At 39.0% G+C, this 25,254-nt stretch overlaps 2 protein-coding genes across 3 annotated transcripts in view; one reads left to right on the plus strand and one right to left on the minus strand.

Annotated features, from left to right (window-relative positions):
* The first annotated feature begins 884 nt into the window (after positions 1-884).
* Nol7 (nucleolar protein 7) lies at positions 885-5,625 on the plus strand. The gene is made up of 8 exons (XM_076859218.1): positions 885-1,162; positions 1,245-1,305; positions 1,873-1,931; positions 3,318-3,349; positions 3,543-3,624; positions 3,995-4,113; positions 4,193-4,270; positions 4,487-5,625. The coding sequence occupies exons 1-8, from the start codon at positions 906-908 to the stop codon at positions 4,564-4,566; spliced, it is 768 nt and encodes a 255-aa protein (XP_076715333.1). The 5' UTR covers positions 885-905; the 3' UTR covers positions 4,567-5,625.
* The window catches only part of Ranbp9 (RAN binding protein 9), a 90,490-nt gene continuing 70,168 nt past the window's right edge, over positions 4,933-25,254 (minus strand). For both annotated transcript variants that reach the window (XM_076859216.1, XM_076859217.1), the window contains exons 7-14: positions 22,595-22,707; positions 21,242-21,350; positions 19,301-19,491; positions 17,702-17,846; positions 14,182-14,303; positions 12,005-12,156; positions 8,288-8,399; positions 4,933-5,925 (exon numbers count right to left, since the gene is read on the minus strand). In XM_076859216.1, the coding sequence (XP_076715331.1) occupies positions 5,795-5,925; positions 8,288-8,399; positions 12,005-12,156; positions 14,182-14,303; positions 17,702-17,846; positions 19,301-19,491; positions 21,242-21,350; positions 22,595-22,707 (1,075 nt within the window). In that variant the 3' untranslated portion in view covers positions 4,933-5,794. The remainder of the gene's footprint in view (positions 5,926-8,287; positions 8,400-12,004; positions 12,157-14,181; positions 14,304-17,701; positions 17,847-19,300; positions 19,492-21,241; positions 21,351-22,594; positions 22,708-25,254) is intronic.

Genomic DNA, 25,254 nt, shown 5'->3' on the forward strand with positions numbered 1-25,254 from the left:
TGGACGGTGCTGGAACTCGCCCGCCCGGGGGGAGCTTCTGGAGTGCAAGCAGTAGTTCTGGTGGGGAGTGTGCGTCAGCAGAGGGCACAGCGCAGGGGCAGGGCACGCGGGAGGCCGCTGATTCGTTGGGAGAATGAGTATCAATCGTATTGTAAATGGGTGGGAAAGACAGACAGATCGCGAGGCCTCTGTGCATAGAGAATACACGGGGTGGGGGCAGAACGAGCGTGCACCGCGTTCAACGGGACCGGGTCCTGCGCTCCACAGGGTCGCACTCCCATCTGCGGCGGCTGAAGGTCAGTCGCTCGTGCGGGAACCCACGAGGGTTCTCCACTCACCAAGCGTCTGTTCTCCTCGGGCGCCACATAGACCGAGCGGCTGCGCGGCCGAGGTCGCCAGGCGCGCGTCTGATGCTGAGGATTTAGCTAAGCCAGGCTGTGTCCCCGGTGGGTGACAGCAGGAGGGAGGGCATCCACGTCCTTCGGCTGGAGCGCATTTCTTCCCGGTGGAAGCTGCGAGGCGCTTGGAGCCACACCCACAAATACCGAAGAACTTAGGACCTAACCGAACCCAGTGCTAAAAAAGGCAGCGACAAGCGACCAATGCCTGGGCACCGGACAGCGAACGTTCCCGCAGCGAAGGAGGGCAGCCCGACCTGGGCAGCTGTGGCGCCCCGGGAGCTCGCGCGTTCAACTAACCTGTCGCCAGAGAACGCGCCCCCGCAGGCCTGGGCCACGCCCCATGGGTATAGGCCCCGCCCCTCATCTTGCGCACGCGCTTCCATGCCCTGGGGCCTCCAAACCTGCAGGGGGCGATAAAAGTTCATGTCGCTTACTCTGCCAAGCCGCGCTCATCTGGCGGCTGTTTCCGGGTCAGAAGTCAGACTGATCGGAGCAGCGTGAGCCATGGTGCAGCTCCGGCCGCGCGCCTCCCGCACCCCCGCGTCGGCGGAGGCGATGGTGGATGAAGGCCAGCCGGCCTCGGAGGAGGCGGAGCACGGCCTACTGCTCGGGCAGCCCAGCAGCGGCGCGGCCGCCGAGCCGTTGGAGGATGAGGACGGGGAGGACGAGCTTGACGACGAGGCCCCAGAGGAGCTGACCTTCGCCAGCGCCCAGGCTGAAGCGAGAGAAGAGGAGCGGCGGGTGCGCGAGACCGTGCGCAGGTTCGGAGCCCGCGGGCCGGCGGGGAGCACGGGCGCTTGCGACGCCTCGGCCCTGCCCGTTGACCCGCGTCCTTTCTCCCAGGGATAAAACACTGCTGAAGGAGAAGAGGAAGCGGCGCGAGGAGCTGTTCATCGAGCAGAAGGTGGGAGGGCGGAGGGGCGCCGCGTTCTGCAGCCACCTTGCCGGGCGGGGCGCGCTGTCGCGCGGGGCTGCCGACCTGGTGCGCGGGAGACGGCGCACGGCCGGGCCGAGACGCCGGGGCCCTCCGCTGCCCACCTCGGAAACGCGGGTGGACGAGCTGTGAACGCGAAACGCCCGGGTCGTTGGGCGTCGCGGCGGTGGTTTCTCCCGTCGGAGTCTCGGTCGCCGAGATGAAACGGGGCCATTTGTGAAGGAAGCTGGTTCAGACGCAGGGTCTGGTCGCTTCGCTGTCTCGTGTGGGCAGCTCGGAGAAGTGCCTCCAGGTGGTCCTGCTTGAAGTCCTTTCAACTCCTAAGTGACCCGAGGCGGGGAGCTGAGGACACCCTCCAGGTTCTCACAGGTCTGGAGAGCGTGGGAAGTCATTCATTGAGCCCAGTGTCCCCGCCCCCGGGCTCGAGAACCGGGAGTGTCCAGCCCCAAAGTCCGGCTGCCCTTAAGATGGGGACTTGTAACCAGGCGTTGTCTTACGCACAGTACTGATTTTTTAATGTTTTTTTTTTTCTTAAAGAAAAGAAAACTACTTCCAGATTCTCTTCTAGAACAGTTAACTGCAGCGCCGCACACCGAGTGAGTACTGGACCTTGTTATGTTCTTGCTCACAGGTAGCCAGCCATCTGGGAACTCCAGGCTGGAATCCACCCATGTAATTGAAGGAATTACGGAACCTAATTAAGCTTCACAATGGTGATATTTGAATTTGGTGGAAAGAGGGAAATATGGCACTTTTTAGGCTTAGTTTTGTTTATTCCCCTAGATAACGCGAGCTTCTGAGTTCCTAATCGCAGTGTATTCATTTAATAAAGTTTGTTGAGCACTTTTTGCAGTTGGGGCAAAAAAGGAGAGACCTTATTGAATACAAGTGTTTTAATATTTAGTGGAGTGCAAGACAGGTACCCAGCAAGCTCCTGAAACTCAGCTTTTCTCAATCTTGCCTTACCTGCCACTGTTCTTCCTCTTTTCCCCATTTAGTGACTTTGCCATCCACGACATTTAAAAGTCAGCAGTTGTCATCTCCCTCTAGCTCATGGACTCAAGACCGACTGAATTTAGACTTTTAAATGTTTTTTTTTTTTTTTTTGTCATCCCTCTTGGCTCCCCTTAACTGCTTTAAGTTCAAAAGTTTAATCCCCTTATATGTAGGCCAATAGTTTTCAACTTTTTATTAAAATAAAAGTTTTCTAGAATTTCTTTTTTCGGTACAGGGGATTGAACTCAGGGACACTCAGCCACTGAGCCACATCCCAGCTCTCTGTGTTTTATTTAGAGACAGGGTCTCTATGAGTTGCTTAGGGCCTTGCTTTTGCTGAAGCTGGCTTTTAACTCAAGATCCTCCTACCCTCAACCTCCCCAGAGGTTGGCACACAACCTGGGATTACAGGTGTGTGCCACCACAACTGGCCAATTCATATCTTAAATACATATGTAGCTCCGGCTGTTGAATCCTCTTTCATTATTTTAAAATCAACTTAAAAGTGTCACCCTCTTTTGACTTCCTCCTTTGTGACCTTTTGTTGCAAATGGTTCTGCATTGTACTCTGTATACTCATACTGTATTTGTCAGTTGTCATCAGTCTGATCCTTTTCTCCAGTGACTATAAACTGTTGAATTATCCTCTGTGACTTCTCTAAGTGTGAGATTTGGCCTACCTTTGGTTCTATTAATTCTGTTCAAGACACCGTTCTACTGCTTTGAAGCCTAGTAATATGCTTTCAGATTTAAATCCTGAGAAGATACGGTGATCCTTATAATACTAGAACATTGATTGAGAATTGGTATGGTGCATTGCAGAAAGCCTTTTGCTTTCCCAACACCGAGAGATCCTGAGTAAAAATTGAGGGTGGCAATAATTTGGGGGGGGGGGGAGCACAAGCCCACATTACATAAAGCCAGGAATTATGTAGCATGTTTTAAGTACTCTGCCATTGCAATCTTTTTTCTTCTTCTTCCCTTAGCATAAAGAAATCACCAGGAAAGTTGAAAGAAGGTATGAATTGTTCTCATTTATGAACTTCTCCTGTGTCAAGTACATTTAAAAATATTTTAGTTCAGTGTTACTTGGCCCTTCCTTAGCACAGGCCTAGGTCTAGCCAAGGTTAGCATAAGCCTGTGACCTCTGCTTCTTATAAATAAAACCTATACCCAGCTACTCAGAAAATGGAACTCAATTTAATTTTCAGTTAATTTGCAAAAGAAAAACGAAGAGTGTGAAAAAGGAAGTGACTCCAAGAAAGTTAAAGTACAAAAAGTACAGTCTGCCAGGTAATCCCCCTGCCCCCCTATAAAAGAAACTGATAAAAGCGTTAGCTTGGCTTGTGTGGGAAAATATTTTAATTACTAGCACTTTCAGATTGGATCCTTTGCAAAAAAAAAAAATTATATATATATATATATATATATATAAAGTACACATTTACTTGCTATGCGAAATTGTGACTATTTTTTATAAAACCACCCTATACTTTAAATTACTGTTTGAAATGACAAAAATAATTCCTTTTAAAATAAGCCAAGGAGGGGTGTCTATGTGGCTCAGTGGGAGGTGCCCTGGTTGTCCCTAGTACCACAAAAAAAATAAAGCTGTTTATGAAAGCCCATGTCATTTATGTTGATCTTTTGTGTTGATCACCAGCCAGAAAAGCTATTTAGCCCTAAGGCTAAAAGACCAAGATCTGAGAGATTCAAGGCAACAAGCCGCTAAAGCCTTTATACATAATTCTCTGTATGGCCCAGGAACCAACAGAACTACTGGTAATTTGCTTGTGGACTATTTTTGCTCATTATTTACTGCAAAATAAACAAGGAAATGATAAATGATTCTCTTTTTTAGTAAATAAGTTTCTGTCTCTTGACAACAAGAGGTTACCGGTGAAAAAGGCGGCAGCCCAGTTTTTGAATCATGCTTGGGGTAAGATTCAGCTCTATTTTCAGCTCTGATACTTTTGTAAGTTGAATGTTTTTTTTTTTTTTTTGAGGACAATAGTTTATAATGATAATTGAACAGATCTAGTTTTATATCCCATTCACATGAACCAGAGAATCTTCAAAAGAATGTCTTGAGTTTTACATTTCTCAGGAATTTTAACTAATATTTAATATTCTTATATAAAACTTTCTATTCTAGGAATCCAGAAAAAACAAAACGCCAAGAGATTTAAACGACGGTGGATGTTCAGAAAGATGAAAACTAATAAATCAAAGTAAAAGCCAAATAAAGAATCTGTACTTTGTATGTAGAGAATTTAGAGCATTCACTTCTCTTACAAAATCTTTTTAAAGTGTCATTATAAAAACCATAATAAGTCTGTGTTTGGAGAAATATTTAGCTGTATTTCATCTTTCTGGAATATGATCATGCCTTCTCATCTTTGAGAGCCCTGAAAGAAAAAGTAGTCTTAAAATAGCTATTTTCCTTTTTTTTTTTCAATCCAGTAAACGAAGACAGTCTTAGGTGTCTGGGTGTCAAACTCAGAAGCAGTTAATACCATCGACATTAATTGCTCTAATTCTACATTAACTATAAACGTGTACATATGCCTAATATATATATAAACTTGACTGACACACTAGTATCTGTAGAAGTAAATTTTTAATGGCTGGTTAATTATATCACTACATTTTTATTGCAATATAGTACTCATTTAAGCACTTAAAAATGGAAGGTGTACAAAGATTAAATTAAGACACAGTAAATTGACTAAATATTTGGTTTTTATATAAATAAAGGTCATAACCACACTGTTGACATGTAATACTGTTATAATACAACAGTTAAACTTGTGAGTCTACAACAGAAGTCATCTGTAATTAAACAGGAAACAAAGTTGAAAAGACCATGTTAAAACAAAACTACTGGGACTAACAGGTTGGGATTGTAAGTAGCAACGAACATATTCACTCAGCTCCTGAGTATTTCAAGTTTTACAGTACACATTAAAAATGATTTCTTCCATCAACACTATAAATTCAAACTGTCGGATGTTTATGCATTTTGCAAGTTACACTGATTGAATGCTTATATGGGAGTGGGGGTCGGAACATCTCCCAATTTGAAGTTTACATCACCCACATGCTAACACAAACACAACTTGTTCCATTTCCTCTCCCCTTCTTCTCCCCACAAAGAAGGCAGGACTTTTTGGTTTGTTTTAGGTAATTTTTTAAAGGATTTCTGATGATCGATTTGAATGTCTGAAATTCAGTAATATTTAACTCTTAGACAACTAAGAGGTTAAAGATGGAAAATAATTTCTCCTAACACTAAGTTAGAAAATCATTTGCATCATGCTGTAAACTAGGAAGCAATGTAAAGCGACAAAAACCTGTCCCCAGTACATAATTAAAAAAATCTAAATTTCAAATCAGCCGAGCTGGTCTAACTTCCATGTTGACTATATGCCACAATATAAGTGTGAGCTCTTGAAATGCATAGCTAATGTAGGTAGTCTTCCACTGTGGCAAATGCACAGGAGCCAATTCCTGATCGAGCCATCAGTCCTAGACATTGTGTGGCCTGTCCCATTGCTAGGGCAAGTGGAGGTTGCTTTGGCAGATTGTGGGTTTCTGAGGAAAAAGGATTTAAAAACAGAAACAGCAGTAAGACATTTTTTAAAACAATCAAGAAAACACTGTTTCCTACTCAAGTATCTGCCTATATGGCTTCCTATGACCTCACTAGCAAAGGCAGAGTGATGCCTTCAACACACTGTTCCCAGGTGACCAACAGAGAAAAACTTGCAAAATCATGCTCTGAAAGTATCAGACACGTAACTATGATGGGAAAGACAACTTATCTGACATCCGGTCTGGGGAGTAAGTAATATTTAATATTTCTCTTCTACTTGACCATAGTGGGTTGACATTAACCAGGGGGAGAACCAGGTTTTCATTAAGTGATACCCACCACCTTGAGGACAGAAGAAGCTGGCTGCCTGCCCCCAAAGCATAGTGGTCAGTGATATTTGGGGTAGATAATAGTGATGTCAGAGAACATACAGAAGTATCACCCTAAAATTTTGGAGGGATCAACTTAAAATTGATAGTTCAGACACTTTAAAAAGTGGAAGTTTTTAGAGTGCTACATAGCATAAATTTGTCAGTTGGAGCAGAAGTACAATGATTAACACACTTATTACTTGCAGAGACGGAAAAGTAAAGGTAAAAGTAGTCTAACTCAGAAGCTGGTAATCTCTCTGTATGTTGACCGAGATACACAGCTGGTAAGGAGCCCCATATAATTCAACTCCCCCTGATTCAGAACTTGGAATAGCAACAGGCTGGGTGTGATGGTACAAGTGGCTCAGGAGGCTGAGGCAGGAGGATTGTGAATTCAAGCCAGCCTCAGCAATTTAGATCCAGTCTCTAAATAAAATTTACAAAAGACTAGTGATTTGGGGCTGGGTTGTGGCTCAGTGGTAGAGCGCTCGCCTTGCACGTGTGCAGCCCTGGGTTCGATCCTCAGTACCACATAAAAGTAAATAAATAAAATGAAGGTATTGTGTCCAACTACAATTTAAAAATTTTTCTTTTTTTTTTTTTTTAAAGGACTAGTGATATGGCTGAGTGGTTAAGCACCTCTGGGTTCAATCCCTGTATCCCCCTGCCCTTCCCAAATTGCACTATGGTGATGAGAGAAAAAAAATACTTCCTAAAGAATCAAAGCGGGGGAAAAAGAAAAAAAAAATCAAAAGCAAGCTTAGAATGTAAAGGTACAAGGGAAAAGGAAATGAGAATTCCTTGAAAAGTATTCAAGAAAAAGTACACAGACCAGTGAGAACAATACTCTTCAAAACATCTGTGGGTTAAGATTATTAAAGAACTCATTTACTAATGCCAAAAGTTTTTTTTTTTTTTTCTTTTAAATGACTCTTGAAGACTAACAGGGAAATAATTAACCTTGCTCAAATACATGCATTAGGTACACGATTACAGTCTCATTTTAGCCAACAGAGGCATCCAGTAATAAACACTTAAATTTTTAGACATAAGAAAATCATAAGAATTACATATAAATGCATTATGCACTATATGTAGGAAAATCTATATAATACCACACAATATAAATATGCATAGTAATTTATAATTTGTCATCAATTTTACAGGAATGACAGTTAATAAACTGAAGCACTAATTATAGCTGAACCTATTATAGCACAGTAAGAATACACATCTTAGTTAGGTTCCAGAACAATTTAATTCCTTTGAGGAACCCAACAAATAAGAAAATTGGTCACTTTTCTCCAAAAATTCTGCCCAAGTTTGAGTTGTACCTGGCAATTAGGCCTGTGTGACCAGCTATAGTGTAATAATTTCAAACAACAGTCTTCCCTACAGAGCCACTATTGTTACTAATTTCTCTTATTTTTGTCAATAGAGCTAAGTGGATTCTGTATAACCAGAAACACATTAACCAAAAGAAATTCATACCATTTACTATTACACAAATTAACTTTCAAAAACTGCCACACGAAGGACACTACTCCCATTCCCAAACATCAGTATTAGTCCTTAACAAATAAAGAATTAATGAACTTTATAAAGGTCTGCCCCTTACAAAAGTTAATTAAATGTGAGTACTGAGATCACCCCGGTCCTTCACTGCAAGTCTTCCTGTGTGTAACACTGCCCACGTCTTCCTAAAATAGTTTGAAATGTGTGACTAAAAGACCTGAACCCTAACAGGGCTGACAGCTGAGCAGCCGTCTAAACAGGACTGAAGTCCCATGTTGTCTGGAGAATCAGAATCTTAAAAGTCAGGTGAAAAACCACTGTTCTCTAAATTACCTTTGAAGAGAACTGCCCCCAAATTAAAGGTTTTATTGTATACAATCAACCTATATTTACTAAGAAATATATAAATGTTAGCACAAATACCCTCAAATATTCTGAGAGGCTAGGTGAAGTTGTGTTTTTTGGTTTTACTTACCTAATATTGCACTATTAAGAGCTGAGCACACAGGTTCTCTCTGAATTGGGTCAAGCTGATTTCCAACTGGGCTATTCCAAGGATCTGAATATGCTAGTAAACTGAAAGCATCCTGTTGAAAACAAACAATTTGATTTTCAATTCAAATAGTTCAACTGTTATGTTCACAAGCTGAGAGCTGGTTCCAAGCTGAGTGAGTGAGAGAGAGAGAGAGAGAGAGAGATGAAATAATCCTTCAAGTCACTAGTCTACTGTAATCTTTAGACTCCTTTTTCTCAGTCTGGGATGCTATTTTTTTTCTTTCTTTTCCCTGCAGTGCTGAGGATCCAACCCAGGACCTCAAGTGCTCAGCCACTACCCTCCACCCCCATCCCCTGATTTAGATAAATGTTACCTTCAACTTCCACCTTGCCTGTTTGTACAGTTACGTGCTGCATAAAGACATCCAGGCCAGTGACAGACCACGTACGTTAACAGTGGTCTCTAAGACTGTAATGGAGCTGAAAATTCCTGTGGACTAGTGACAGCATAGCTGGTGTCATGTTTTTAGCACAATGCACGCTCACCTGTTGGGGGGGGGGGTGCTGGTGTAAACAAACCTACTGCACTGCCACTTGTGTATATTAGGTACACCACACTTGGTAATGCGTGACTGCCAAGCCAGGCCACGCCACATGTCCACTGTACAGCCGAGGTGTGTAGGTCTGTTTAAGTACACTCCGATGTGTGCACAAAAAAACAAAACTGCCTAACAACACATTTCTTGGAACACAGCCATGTTGTCAAGTGACCCGAAAGCATGGGATTCAGAAGTTTATGCCAATTCCAAAATATTTAAGAATTGAAAAATAACTACCATCACATGTAGTCTGAGGAGGGGAGGATGATTTCTAAGACTCAACTACAGCAAAAAATGTTTTCAGATGCTCTTCTCTAGTCTTTTTCTTTGACTCCTTATAAAGTGGGTCAGTTATTCATCCTTGTGTGGATCAAGGTTAAGTCTGAGGAATGAGAAGGAAGCAGCTGAGAATATTAAGAGAGCCCCCTAAAGAGTTTGGGAGTTGCTCAGCAGTCAGAGGTACAAAATCAAAGCCATCCATAGTCTTTGAATAAAGATGAGTAACATCTTCACATAATTCAGTGTGAATAAATCAATTAATTAAGAAATATCTTTAAGAAACAGAGCCATAATAACATTTTCTGAGCTTTGTGCAATTTAAAATAAAAAACATAGTAAGCTAATGGCATATAATCAAATTTTTAAAGGTACCACATAAATCACACCTTCCTTCACGCTGCTCAATTAGTATAAATTCTAATAAGACAGTCAAGTCAGAAGTATAAAAATGTCTTAAGAATTCTTCAACACATTTCATAATCTCAAATATCACTTTAACATACCAAGTTCTCAAAATGCAGTCGTGGGACACACAAGTCCAAGAAGACCCTTTGAGGAGATCTGTGAAGTCGAAACTACTTTCATAATGACACTAAGGTATTCTTTGTCTTTTTTACTTACATTCTTTCATAACTATAAAGTCGAATTTTCCAGAGGCTATATGATGTGTGTATCACAACAGATTCAGAAATAGGTATAAGAATCCAGCTCATCTATTAAAGCAAACATTGAAGAAATTTGCAAAAAATATAAAGCAACACTACCACTCATCTTAGAGAGAGGCTGGCTTGGGGAAGAGAGCTATTTTTCTTTAAAATGTTACTTAATGAGTTTACTGTAGGATCAATGACTAATTTCAGCTTCAGAATTCACAACTTTCCCCCCCTTGTACAGAAGGAAAACCCCAGGGCCTCAGGCATGCTAGGCCACTTCTCTACTATGCAGCTGCATCCCCAACCCTTTTAAAAAAACTTTTGTTGTAAGATAGGGGGAACCCTATCTAAATTTAATAATACAGTTTGCAGTATTAAGGACTGACTCCACGTCCTTGCATAGGCTGGACAAATGCTCTACCTCTGTGGTGTATCCCCCAGTCTTTTTTATTTTGAGACAGGGTCTCACTAAATTGCCCAGGCTGGCCTCCAACTTGTGATACTCCTTTCTCAACCTCCCAAGCACCTGGGAACACAGGCTTGCACCACCATGAACAGCTAGTTCTAACTTCCAATATGGTAAGTATCAATAGATGCAAACAACATAAACAAAAAAACTCTTTGGGAATCCTTAATTTTTAAAGGATTCAGATACCAACAAGACTAAGAGACACTGTCCTAAAATGTTCTCAGAACTTAGCAAAGATATACTCTGTTTTCCAAATAATTTTAGAAAACTAAAATAATAGAGACAAAGTGTTAAGTTTCCTCTAAGCACTGTTGATTTCAGGAAAAGTTCTAAAATGTTGTGCAATGATGCATATTGGTACTATACATCAGAGGTGACACATTAGAGAAATATTTAAAGGTGGGCGGGGAGAGTTAAGTAAAGGCATATTCTAACTTTAAGAAAATTTTAAACTTCTAAAGCAAATATGGACAGCTAGTTTTCTGATACATGAATGTTTGATTTGAATTCCATTATACACCAATTTTATTTAACTTTTTAAGAAATTGTAATTTCACCTTTGGGTTGCGGGGTGAGGTGCTGGGAAATAGCACTTTTTGTGCTTCACAGTAGATGAAGCACCAACTCTGGTGAATAGACTTCTTTTTACACCTCATCTTCAAGACTTCGAACCTTTACAAGAGGCCCTTCACCCATCCTAAGCAGGGAAGCACTGATATGTGTACACAGGGGGTGCACTGAGGTCACTGCGCAAGTCACTGTGCTTTTACTGATTTTTTTGCAGAGTGAGTGTATTATATCAAGGGCAACTAGGCACTGCCCACTGTTACTCTTAGTTGAGGTCTGGAGAGGTGGGCAGGGGGCTTGTCCTTTCCTACCACACCTAAGCATCATTTCAAGAACATTTTATATGCATCTCTCCCTTTTGCAATGGTTGCAAGTGGTAAGGAGGGGGCAGGGGAGGTGTCTTTCTAAAATCTTCTGGACGAATTGTTCAGAACAAATCAACTTTTAAAGTCCCATAACATGTTCACAACTAACTACAATTTGACTTCAGTAGAGAACTCCTCCATCTTGAACTGATACACAAAATTGAGGTTAACTTTGAACTAGTTAGTTTACTCCATTTAGCAGATGCATATTTACGTGAAATTCTAGGAAGTGATTATTAAATGAATATACCAAATTCATGAACACTCACTATCAATGCTCACTATCGACTGTGGACATAAACCCACAAGAGATTTTAAGATGAAATTCAACTACTCTGGCCATGAAACATGACCCAATCCTTCACTAATCCCCATAAAAATAAAAAACACACATTATATATTCAATTTGCTGCAATCCTGGAACAATGTTTACTAAAATACTACAACTATAGTCTTTATCGGTGCACTCACACTTCTCTTAGTAACTCTACCAAATGTTACTAAGAATTAATAAAGCAAGCTGACACAGGCACACAACACAGAAATGCACCAGAACTGGGACTTGGACCATATTTTTTCAGCCTGAAGCCCAACGCTCTTCTTGGTAGATCAGCTGCTTAATCCCATCAAATATTTCACTACCGAATAGACAAAAAGCAGATCCAAGTTCCCCAACAAGAATTCCTAGCACACTCAAGGTTTTACAAAACTACATTTCAGCTCCTTGAACCCATTTACAACCCCTCCGAGGGAAAGCACACTCACCTTCAGCATTTTCTTATTTGCTGTGTTCTTGCCACACTCTCTCCTCAGCTGCTCGCTCATTGCCTGCAGCTCTCGTCCAAAGTGGATCATTCTCTCTATGGCAGCCTGACTTCCACCACACAACTGGCGTCTCAACTGACTTGAATCAACTTCTGTAAGCAAAACAACCAAGTATTTTACTACCTATGGTGAACAATGGAGAAACTAATATAAAATTTTAATAACATTTGGTATATTCATTTAATAGTCACTCCTAATATTTCATCTAAATATCCATCTTTTATATTTAGTATGGAAGTTTGCAGCTAAAAGGTGTACTTTATTTGGGTCTCAAGGGTCTAAGATCCAATAGCCAGCCTGCAGCTGAGAATCAGGTGACAACCCTTTAATGTCAGAAGGGATCTCACACCTCAGGGGAACTTTATGAACATAAAGTTAATGCAGTGCAGCTCCAGGGTGGATGGAGCACGAGCTCAGCCGACACAAGGCCTGGGTTCTATCCCCAGCTCTGCAAAAAACAAATGAGCTTTTTAAAGTTAAGTGCAACTCTACAAAAAAAGAAAAGGAAAAAATATATAGTAATTCCCTCTCAGGCTGTTGTAACTGATAGGCAGAGATGGAATAAAATATTTGTGGAAGCTAAAACTAAATGACTTCAATAAAAACACAGAAGAGCCGGGTGCAGTGGCGCACGCCTGTAATCCCAGCTGCTCCGGAGATTGAAGCAGGACGATCACAAGTTCAAAGCCAGTCTCAGCAAAAAAGAGGCGCTAAGGAACTCAGTGAAACTCTGTCTCTAAATAAGATATAATTAGGGCTGGGGATGAAGCTCAGTGGTCAACCCCCGCCCCCCCTCCCACCCCGCAGCGTTCAATCCTGTCCCCCACCCTCCCTCCCTCTCCCCCCCAAAACCACAGAAGATACCATATTTTACTAATCAGTAAAAGGATGAATTACACTATTAGAAAAATACTATTTTTAGAAAATATTTTTACATATCTTAACAATTATCAATATCATAACCATATTATTATATTATTATAATATAACCATAAGTCATTAATATGATGAAGATGATGATAATGGCTAACTTTTAGTAAGTACTTTGTATTTTTAGCTTTCAGTAAATGAATAAGTCATTTACTCTTCCCAGGGCCTATAAGATAGTTATTATTTTATCCATTTTACAGATGAAAAAACTTGAGGCACAGACCAGTTGGGCACTTTGTGCAAGGTCAAACAGCTAGTATGTGGCGACTGCAGAAATCAAATCCAGGTAATCTTGATCTTCATCACTATGTTTAAAATACTCTTTGGAGGTTGAGGTTCCTGATATGTAAGAGCAAAACTAGGCTGCCTTTTTTTTTTAATATTTATTTTTTAGTTGTAATTGGACATAATACCTTTATTTTATTTATTTTTATGTGGTGCTGAGGATCAAACCCAGGGTCTGGTACATGCTAGGTGAGCACTCTACTGGTAAGCCACAACCCCAGCCCTAGACTGCCTTTTTAACAATTGGAATGTACACCTTTTAATCTTGAAAGCTAAGAAATCTAATGTTGCTATGAAATGCCAACAAATAATTTATAAGATCTAATAATTTTCACTATGTATTTGATGAGAAAGTTTGCTGGTGACTTGACTTTAGGATACAACTCACTACATAAATTATCAACAAAATAAATTATGCATACAAATATATCTTTGAGCCACATTTTTTTTTAAATAGTGGGAGAGGTCCTTCGTAAGCACCTTCTATGTGCCTAGCACAGTACTGTATATAGTCACGTTTATATTAAATGAATTTAAGAAACTATTTAATTAAAATTTATACATCATTCCTGATTCATTTGGCCTTATTGACTTCATTGAAATAAGCGCTTAAAGTTTTTAGATCTTCAACCTTAAACATCCTAACGGCTCAAAGTTCTGTAAGCTAGTTCTCCTGCATTAATGACAGCACTCAAGTCAAACTGGGCAAAGAGAACTGTCTGGCACTTAATTTCAGAAGGAACTAAAAGTATCTCTACTCTCTTAACAACCCACTCTGAAAAAGCTTAAGTTATTCATTCTTTAAATTTGGTTTATGCTCATCAGCTGTGAATCAGTACAAGTAAAAACATAACCTTGTAGCCATCATTTTTATTAAAAATGTAAGAAATATCACTGCAGACCCATTTCGGTGTCACAATCTTCCATTTCGTGGTCATGTTTTGAGCTACCATTTAGGAAGCCATTGGATGAGGTTTCTCCAACTCCATTGGAGTAGTGATCTGTTTCCATGTCTACATCATTACTGAAAATGAAAAAACAAACCTAAGTTTAGAAATATCATATTTGCAGCTTTGTTTAAAATCAGTCACCACTCAAGTGCATGGCCTATGTATAGACTAACTTTAAAAGGCAACAGCAATCTGGAAAGAAGTTTTTTGGTTAAATCCTGAATGGATTCAGAGCCAAACACATAGCTGACTTTTAACAAACTCAAACCCGTGAGGACAAGAAAGGGAAAAAAGGCAGATGTGCAAAAGTGAAGTGATTTTGTGAGTTTACAACAATATGGAGAAGTCGTACTGCAGGGTGATGATTCTATTTTTCAAACTCAGGTCTGCACTTCCCTGTTCAACTCCTGCCCCAGAATCCCCCAGCCATCCCTCCTCCCTGCTCCCTGCACTCATTTCCAGCATGTAAAGGACAAACCTCACTCTCCAACAACTGCACCGACTCCTGGGCCACAGCCTTCTACTGCCCTCACTTCACTCTGTTTCTAGACTGCTGTAGGTTGTCAGTACTACTCAACAATTCTCAAAGGTAAATAATACTGCCCAAAATATGTTTCAGAAAACTGTTATATACATTAATGTCAAAATGAACCCCACTATCATGTACAACTATAATGCACTAAAAATAAAACAAATTTTCAAAACTCAAGTTTCATCTGCTCCCACCTTTTCAGCTTCACCCCCACCCTCCAGAGACTAGATTAGCGGCCAAGAGTTCTAACCTACTGCTGAGTCTCCATTTCCACTTTTTGAGACAGGGTCTCACTGTGTTGCCTAGACTGATCTTAAACTCGAAAACCTGATCCCACCTTGCAAACAGCTGGGAGCTCAACAAATCTCCAACTGCTGTCGGATGGTTTCTGGGCAGTTTCTGATTTTCATTCATTCCACGCTGAATGAAATAACTACAACTCCCACGCTCTCACAAGCAAAACTCTATGTCCAATCTTTTAAGATTCCTCCTATGAAGATCTAGGTAAATAGTTTCATAACCCAGAGCTAAATATTTGATGAAAATTTAGGGAAATACTTAAATAAAAAATAATGACTTTTACCATAATAAAAGCAATTATAAATTCATTTAAATAATAAAACAAATGTAATCACTAGTTAATACAGGTAGCACATTCACCTGTGTGTGTGTGTGAGAGAGAGAGAGAGCGCGTGCGCGCGCGCACCCCCCCCGCCCCCCCCGCCCCCCCACAAGCGAGCACATGCATGTATGGGTGCGGGTGCTCCTGTTTGTGAAGTCTATAAGGTAAGAGAGATTTTGGGAGAAGGGGACAATGGTCCTAGGACTCCACACCAGACTTATTCAGTCAGAAATGTTTATTATCTTGACAAACTTAGAGAAATAAAATTTCAAAAATAATAACATACTAATTTTTTTATTCACTTGGGTTTTCAATTTAACATTTGAGAGGCACTCATTCATTTACACACATTTAAGAGCCTTTGAGGCAAGTTGCTCATCAGGTACGAGGAACATTATGTAACAGCCTCTGTCCTCCAATAGCAAATGGCCTATGCAAAGCTAATGAAGTCAGTCTAGTCAAGTGACCATGATCAGAACTGTCATCAAAGTCCATCACAGCATGGGGGCTGGGGGGATGATCCTAGAACAGTGACATATGAAGTTGAGTTTTGCAGACCGAATAGAAGTTATAAGGGAGGGGAGGAGGGCAAGGGGAAGACCATTTCAGATGGTGGGAGCCATAGGGGGAAAGCACAGTTTGCAAGTCCTAAATCCTGGGAAGCAGTATCAGCTTGGCAACTTACTGCCTCCTAATCATTGGCCTTTACATCTTAAAATGGTTTAAACAGTTACTACCACCTTTGTCTATTTAACAATATTAATAAAGGAAAACCATTACCGAATGACTTTTTGTTTAACGCAGTTCAAACGTTTACTGGCTTTCCCTTCTCTCTCACACACAGAAAGAAGGGATGCTATGTCATCACCCTTCTTTTAAGCTGAACTCAGGTAATAACAGGTCTATTTAGCAACTTCCAGCTATGAGGAGAGTATTTAAGAGAAAAATCACAAACTGACCACAACTTTACCACCAAAGGCTTAACCTCTATTAACAATAAAGTGCCAATTATAAAGCATTAAAGGCTTAACATTTAAAAATTCCCATTCATGATTTCTTTTCATATATTTGAGGGGGCAGGGTACTGGGGATTGAACTCAGGGGCACTCGACCACTGAGCCACATCCCCAGCACTATTTTGTATTTTATTTAGAGAAGGGTCTTACTGAGTTGCTTAGTGTCTCACTTTTGCTGAGGCTGCCTTTGAACGTGTGATCCTCCTGCCTCTGCCTCCCGAGCTGCTGGGGGATTACAGGCGTGTGCCAACACACGTGGCTACTATAATATCTTAGTTATTATTTTCCAATGTTATTAGCTACTGTGAAAGATCATCCCAACCTCCTCAGCAAAAGGCAGGCATTTTTTTTCCTGCCACTTTTGTGGTCCTCTATTATAACCTTATTGCACAACACCATTACTTTCATAAATTTTTGTCACTGTGTTAGATAACCCAGAAATTTTGATTAAATCTTCAAATTTTCAAAAACTTATTTTTTTTAAACACAGATTTCTTTATGATTCCACACTAAAAATTAGGTTCTATCCTTCAATAAAAAAATGTTGTACTGATAAACATTCCCAATAAATGCACTAGTTAAAGTTATAAGGCCATATCAATATCAAACTGCTTCAGATGTTGATGATTAGACAGGATAAATGCACAAGAATTTGCTCCTGAACATTCATATTCAATTTAAGTGATAACATTTCATGGACTTTCAGGATCCATGAATATCAAACCTGAGTACATCAAGGTTCACAGTACATTGATAAGAGATGTTATCTTCTTTCAAAGCTCCTCAAAGTCAGTTTGATACCTAAAAGACTGTTTGACACCTAAAAGGTCTTCAGTATTTTTGTCAAGCTACTGGCTACCATATGATTGCGCTACCGGTCATGTGCAAGCTCCTTAAAGACTTTCAAACTAAACATTTTACCAAGAAAACTCTCACAGAAAAATCAAGGTGTAAATTTATCTTATGTTAACATTAGAGGTTAAATATACTATTCATGTCTTAATTTGAAAACAACAAATGGAATTTTCATGGTGATCTGAAGAGACTGGCAGGAAAAAATATCCACAGAGTCTTCTGTCTGTCCTTCCATCTGTCATCATCATCTCACCAGAGGAAAAGAAGGTAGGAGAAAAAGGAACTAAAGTAAAAAGCCCACATGCATTTAGGAAACTGAAATACTTTGAGGAAATGGCTCCCTACTTTCTACTTTGACCCTAAAAGAGTCATATAAATTCTTTCAAAATTATTAACAATGATGACATCTATAACTTGGTCTTTTATACTAATGCAAAAGCTACCTACCTGGTGAAGTTGTTAACTTGTTGTGACCTTGACATATTTATACTGTTCAATTCTGGTACATTCAGATTGGATGACTGGTGTTTACTATGGCAATATGACTGATGTGCTTTATTTGATATTACACCATTACTACAACTTTCAAAACCTGGGGGGTAAAGGGGGAAAAAAGGTACCATTTAGAAATAGAAACAACAAAAAAACAACATTAATTAGGCTGCAAGTAATGTCCCCATATTTGATTTTATATTAAGACTTTTCAGATACAGGAAAGTCAACGGACTATTTAAATAGTAAATAGCTTCTTTGAGGGTACTGAAAGCATTTCATTGTATGCTGTAATTATTATCTCCTCTAATATTTCTTGTTTATGGATCTTACTTACTCCCCACAATCCCCATGAGGGCACTACAATCATGCACTGCTTAACAATAGGAATACACTGAGAGTAATGTGCTGTTAGGCAATGTTGTCCTCATGCCGACATTGAATTGTACTTCCACAAACCTACTATACACATAAGGCCGAATGATACAGTACATTGCTCCTACTCCAAGAACCTGGATAGCATTTTGCTGTACTGAATACTGTAGGACATTGTTACACAATGATAAAATGGTGTATCTAGACAGAAAAGACACAGTAAAAATACCATGCAATGGGAATTTTTCTGCTCCATTGAAATCTCATGGGACCACTATTATATATATGGCTGCTCGTCAGTGACAAAAGTATTGTTATGTGACATATTCCCATCATCCCCGCTTGACATGAGTACACCATGGCTCAGAATTTGTCCAAGTCTAAAATGACTGTGTAATGTTTAAAAGGTGTAGTGGCACAGGAGTCATTCTCACTGTGCAGGATGAGGTCAACAAACGGAGGGATATTAATGCAGAAAGAGTACATACTGATTGCGAAACCAAAGGTGCTACAGTATGAAAATCCAAAGGTTCTACAGTATGAAAAAAAAGCACCACTACCTGATTTGTTTTACAAGTTAAATGTACAGTGGGAAGGTAATGTGCTGGGAAATACAGAATTAAAGAGATAAAGAGAAGAATGATAAGGGTCACTCATAAACCTGTAGATGTCACGAAAGCCAAGGAACAAGAGAATTTCAATGACGAGAACACCAAAAACGACAGAGTGAAGACTGGCAAGCTGAAAGGGGAAGAGGAGAATATGGCTTGGGCAGACACGGACCTGACGACAGTGGCTGGGGAAAACTGAGGGAAAGATGCCAACCTAGCTTTTACAAGATCTGGCATGAGATATTACAGCCACATCACCTTTAAAGCCATACTTTATTAAAATACACAGTTACCGTCTCATTACTTAATGGTTGGATTTTAGTGGCAACTCATGTGGAATGCTGGCATTTGTTTATGAAGACCTACTAATAAGCTACTCTCAGAAACACCTATTCTTTCTGTTACTTTTTGGTACTGGATAACACACAAATCTGAATTCTACAATTTTCAGAATGCCTGGAGATCAAGTATATATAACTACATATTATCTACCTCCAAATTTTTTCAGAATTCTTAGGGGACTCAATGTTATTAAAAAATGGGTGAAAGTTTCAATGTTGAATCTCACCAGAAAAATGTGCAGTACTTCCTTTGCCTGATGCTAAATTGTGGATATTCATTCCATGGCTGGGGCTCATGCTTGGACTACTAAAAGGACGAGGACTAACAGGGTAACTGTCTTGAGATTTTGGACTTCGGCCTCCCAAACATCGCACTTCACTATCTGTACCATTCACCATTTCTATAAATTGACGCACTCTAAAAGAAAGAAGAAAAATTTAGACAAGAATCTTCAAATAGCATTCTGTTTACGTAATAGTAATTTCTGAAAATAATTTAAAAGCTTCTATTTATCAGTAAGTTTGGTCTTTCCACAAAAATCACAGTACAGCACAAAAGACATTACAATAACACTACCCCCTTTAATAATGATTAACTAAGAAAATGAAAGTCTATCTGCAGCTATAATAAATAAAATAGATACCACTGCTAAACCCAAGAATGATTTTAACAACATTTGTACTTGGAAGGAAATCAATCGGTGCCTGCGAGCATGGCTTTATGTGCATCAGATTCATAAATAACCTTTTCATAAATAGCCTTTTCCCCAACTTTCCTCACCCTCAGTCTCATTCCTAATCTCTTAACCAAATGAGCCTCACTTAAACTTTAAAACAAAATAACTCTCACCTGACTTACAAAGGATTTCTGTGGCTTAAAGACTTGAAATCTTAAGTTCAGTAACTTCTGACTTTTTAAAATAACAAATATTCATAAAACCAACAAAACCTCAGAATTATGGTGGTTAGTATTCAAAAAACACACAAAAAAATTGTTGGTGGGGATGTAAAGAAATTTAAAACCTTGTGCATTTCTGGTGAGAATATAAAGATGCACCTAGGGAGGAAAACAATATAGAAGTTTTTTAAAGTGTCAAACACAGAAATACCAGATGACCCAGAATTCCACTTCCAGGTATACACCAAAAAGAAGTAAAAGCAAGACATTTATACACGTATGTTCACAACAGAGTTATTCATAATAGTCAAGAGATGGAAGCAATTCAAGTGTAAATCAACAGACAAATGGATAGATAATAAGGGGTATATCCATATAATGGAATATTATTCAGCTTTTAAAAGGAAGAAAATTTGGATGAATTCCTTGAGGACAGGGGTTGGGGTTGTAGCTCAATGGTACAGCACTTGCCTAGCATGTGTGAGGCACTGAGTTTGGTTCTCAGCACCACATATCAATAAATAAAATAAAGATCCACTGACAACTGAACAACATTAAAAAAAAAAAAAAAAAAAAAAAAACCCCGAGGACATAACACTAAGTGACTAAGCCAGTCAAAAAGATAAATGCTATATGAAGGACCTAAGTGGGGAGGGAAGGATGGGAGAAGTTAACGTTTAATGAGCGAAGATTCAATCTAGAAAGATGAAAAAGCTTTAAAGATTGGGGTAGGTGGTAACTACACAAAAATTTAAGTGTACAGAACTGTATTCTTCCAAATCAGTAAAAGTAGTAAATCTTATGTATATTTTTTTGAAATGCCCAGGAGAGTTACTGTAAGATACTTTTCAGGAGGAAAAAATAAGACACCCATCTTCTAAACAAAATTTTCACATTTGTAATACAAGACAGATAAAAGACCAAACACAGGAAAAATGCCATCTGCTTAGAGTCCTTAACACAAAAGTGTGGGCAGAGGTGGTAATGCCAGGGATTGAATCCAGGGGCTTGCACAACAAGTTCAGCAAGGGTTCTACTACTGAGCTGAACCCCAAGCCCCCAAAAGTGTTCATAACTTGTTAACTATTATACAACAAATATTTTAAAGAAGGCAAAATAAAAATTAAACTCTGCTAGCATGACAATGGTTTTCATTACAATAACATATATATCAAATATGTGTAATATATATATTATGTGTAATATATGTGTATATATATGTGTATATATATAAATAAACATAAATAACAAGCTTATTTTAAAAACTCACTTTAATGTGAAAAGGAGATTGGGATTTCTTTCAAGTAAACTTGGGTATAACTGTTGTGTTGTTTCAATGGCTTCTCCCATTCTTCCTGCTAACACCAATTTCTGAATTCCTATTCAGAAAAAGAAAGCAAAACAGTAAGCTCTGTAAAAGTAAAAACATAAGCTTAGTGGATCCTCAGGAAAAGAGAAAACAAATTTAATTTTGATTTTGTTTTTAAAATCAGTTTCCATAAAAGCAATACAAAGAAAATTTTCAAACACGTTTTTTAAAAAATCAAAAAAACAGGGCCGGGTTTGTGGCTCAGTGGTAGAGCGCTCGCCTAGCATGTGTGAGGCCCTGGGTTTGATCTCCAGCACCACATAAAAATAAAACAAATAAAATAAAGGTTAAAGAAAAGAAAATTAAAAAAAAAATTAAAAAAAAATAAGTACCTTTAAAACTATTTTTAAAATTGATAAACTAGCATAGAAGAAAAATACCTATTAAATAATACTGAAGTTTCAAACAGAAAAATTTTGAAGACTACATTTTTAAAAAAACTGTATTTAAAATGTCTTATGTCGGGACCTTATGGGATTTAAAGGAATATGAGGCTTTGAAAAGATGTGAATTTAACAGACAATCACTCAACATTCACTTTTAAATTAGGCTTGAGGATACAAAATGAGTAAATGATCATCTCTGACAGCTTTATTAAAGTAGTAAGAAAGACAAGTGTAACAATTTGCTACAACACAATGTCATCAGTACTATTATAACACTGTGACCCATACAAAACAATCCATAAAAAGATTGCTTTCACCCACCATGATCTTGCCCATCAAGTCATGGTGGCATGATGAAAGACAGCACTGGCTTTAGAATGGTTAAGTATGGGCCAGTTATCAGGCTGACCTCCCCTCCTGCTTAAAACAGGCCCTGTAGACCTGGCCAGTACTAGGACCTAAGCAATAAATACTTGTGATCAATTGTATCTTAAAATTCGATAGCAATTTAAATTTAAGAATATTTTAATTTCTTTCACCTGTTTCATCAGGCCTACTTTAAGTATTTTTTTAAAAAGGCTTTTTATTAAATGTATTTCCTGAAAACTTAATAAATGTCTATAATTTTGAAAAAAAATTCTTAAGAAAAATTTCTCCAAAATTATCTCCTTATATGTTGAGAACTCTAAAATAGCCCTATGTGAATTTTTAAAGCCAATTTTCAAAATTGTCCACGAAAACTAATTATAGAGGCATCCATGTCAAATTATATTTGAAAAATTCTTAACTACAAAAACATAAATTTCTAAAAACCAAGCTTATAATCTGAAAACAAGTGTTAGCCATGCACCACAGACAGTGTCCTTACTTTGTCTATTCTTAATGGAAGCTAATTCTTCTAGAACCGTCTGGTCTGTAGATCTGGCAAAGGCCTCTGCTGTGGCACAGTACCCATGGTGGACTAAATAAGATGAAACCATTCTTAAAAAAGAAGAAACATACATCTTTTAGTAAAATGCATCCTTCATACTACAATTTATATCAACAACATCTACTCTGGTGTTACAAAATGAATCTCTTTCCTTGAAAGAGTTAAGGCTTTGAGAACCTCAACTTGAAGGTCAGTTGAAAAAAACATCATCGTACTCTAGTCATGCATATTTCCAAAAAAGATCACAGTAAACAATATATTGAGACTACTCTCAATAGCAAATAACAGATTAACTGTCGTTCTGAAGTTCAACTATGTCTTTATTCACCAGTGAAATGAGACTGGATCACAGGTGCAAACAGAAGACATGTTAAGGCAAATCAAGAAAAAAGAGAGCCCAGAAGAAAGTCTATAAAGGTACTACTAATCAATGAGAAATCAGTCTTCTCATCTATATAAATTACTATGGTTTTACATAGGAAATCAATTACTCAAGTATGACTTAAGAAATGACACACTAGTAAGATAATAAGTTCGTTTTTTAAAAGTTTATTTTAAAAGCCACCAAGTGGTCGAAATATGTACTTACATCTCCCCACAAAATGTAGTTAGAAACACTAGTAATCCAACAACAGTAATCCAAACTGTGGTATCTCCACATATTTAACTGGTAAACCTGGTTATGTCCTGAAAACTACTAAGGGCCAGTTACAGAACTGGTGGGGGGCACTGGAATACGGAAAAGCAGGGATAGGGGACAGATTTCTAAGAATAAATTTTCATCGTACTTTAATTCAGTTATTCAGATTAATGTAATGGAAATGGAATCTTTTAGATTTCTTGAGAGTTCATGGTATCAATTTCATGAATATAATAATAATTTGGGGAAGGGCAACTGACTTAAGGCAAATAATGTCAAAGGATTAAGGCACATAATGTTTCCTCTACGACTACCCTGCATGACACTCAGTGGCAACCACTTTTAGAGGAATGATGTTGCGATCCATCCTGGCTCCAGATCATGGTGACTATGGGATTCTGCCTCAGGGCTGGCTGTCCTTTCAACTGTGCTGGACAAAGACACTAGTGTTCCGGTTCCGCAACACACATGATAATAGCTCTAGGACAGAAGCTTGCTTTTAGACTCCTCATCATGTGTCCCAATCACTGCCTCCTCCCCCCCCACCGAAAAAAAAACAACCCTAAAGAATTTTATTAGAGTTTTAAATTTAAGAATGCTAAAAGCAACCCAAAAGGACACAATTAGAATGAATTTTGTCAGACTGATGGTATTTAAAGGTTTGTTATTTTCTTGGCCTAGATTATTTGATGAAGATGGCTTTTAAATTTAATGGTTATGCCAGGTGTGGCGGTGCACGCCTCTAATCCCAGCAGGCTGGGAGGCCGAGGAAGGAGGTTCACAAGTTCAAAGCCAGCCTCAGCAATTTATCGAGGCCCCAAGCAACTTAGTGAGACCCTGTCTCTAAATACAATATTCAAAAGGTCTGAGAATGTGGCTCAGTGGTTAAGTAACCTTGGTTTCAATCCTCTGCATGCATAAATGAATCAATGAATGAATGAATGAGTAAATAAATAAGTAATAAATAAAAAGGTTATGTAACTTTTCATTTTCTACTATTTCAAACGTTAAGAGCTACCATTTAATACTAATGACACTCAGCTGGGCATGGGGCACATACCAGCTACTTGGGAAAATGAGGCAGGAGAAACCCACGCTCAAGGCCAGCCTCAGCAACTTAGCAAGAGCCTGTCTCAAAAACATCAAAAGGGCTGGGGGATATAGCTCAGTGGTAAAGCGCCTCTGGATTAAATTCCCAGTACAAAAACAAACAGCCGGGCACAGTGGCGCACACCTGTAATCACAGCGTCTGGGGAGGCTGAGACAGGAGGATCATGAGTTCAAAGCCAGCCTCAGCAAAAGCAGGGTGCTAAGCAACTCAGTGAGACCCTGTCTCCAAATAAAATATAAAACAACTGGATCAATTTAATCTATCAGTTAAATTCAACAAATACGAATTTAGCACTTCGTACATGTAAATCCCTATGCTGGGTGCTTGCTAGTCTTTCTGCTCCTAAAAGCTGTTTTCTCCTTTGTAATAACTTATTTAGGTGGTTTGAAGCATTACTTATTCAACCAGTGTCATACATTAGGGTGTTGATTTCTTTCTATTTTCCAGAAGAATAAAAATATAAAGCCAAGTTGAAAAAAAATTATATATATAAAGGGCTGGGGCGATGGCTCAGTAGTCAAGTGCACCTGAGTCATCTCTAGCTCTTTGGCAAAGGTAAAGTCTAAAAGTTAACTGTTGTAGGAATTTTATTTTCATGCTAACTTCTATAATAAATAGGCTGGGAGTCTGTGGCAAATATTTGTAAAATTCCATTTCTACATAGTTGTAATCTGACAATTATTTGTGCTCTGCTGTTGGTTATCCTCCACCATTATTACTAATGAGTTCTGATTAATGTATTCACACTTTTTGAGAATCCTAACTCCATAGTCACTACTCCTTGGCCTTCATTCACTATAGCTATATTTAATAATAGTTTATACAAGTAAGCTTTAAAATTACTTA

Source organism: Callospermophilus lateralis, chromosome 6 (assembly GCF_048772815.1).
Source record: "Callospermophilus lateralis isolate mCalLat2 chromosome 6, mCalLat2.hap1, whole genome shotgun sequence".
Lineage (NCBI taxonomy): Eukaryota > Metazoa > Chordata > Mammalia > Rodentia > Sciuridae > Callospermophilus > Callospermophilus lateralis.

Coding starts and splice junctions, on each gene's coding strand:
- Nol7 (XM_076859218.1), top strand. CDS start 906: ATGGTGCAGCTCCGGCCGCGCGCCTCCCGCACCCCCGCGTCGGCGGAG. Junction 1,932..3,317: donor ACTGCAGCGCCGCACACCGA/GTGAGTACTGGA, acceptor TTCTTCCCTTAG/CATAAAGAAATCACCAGGAA. Junction 4,114..4,192: donor AGGAACCAACAGAACTACTG/GTAATTTGCTTG, acceptor TCTCTTTTTTAG/TAAATAAGTTTCTGTCTCTT.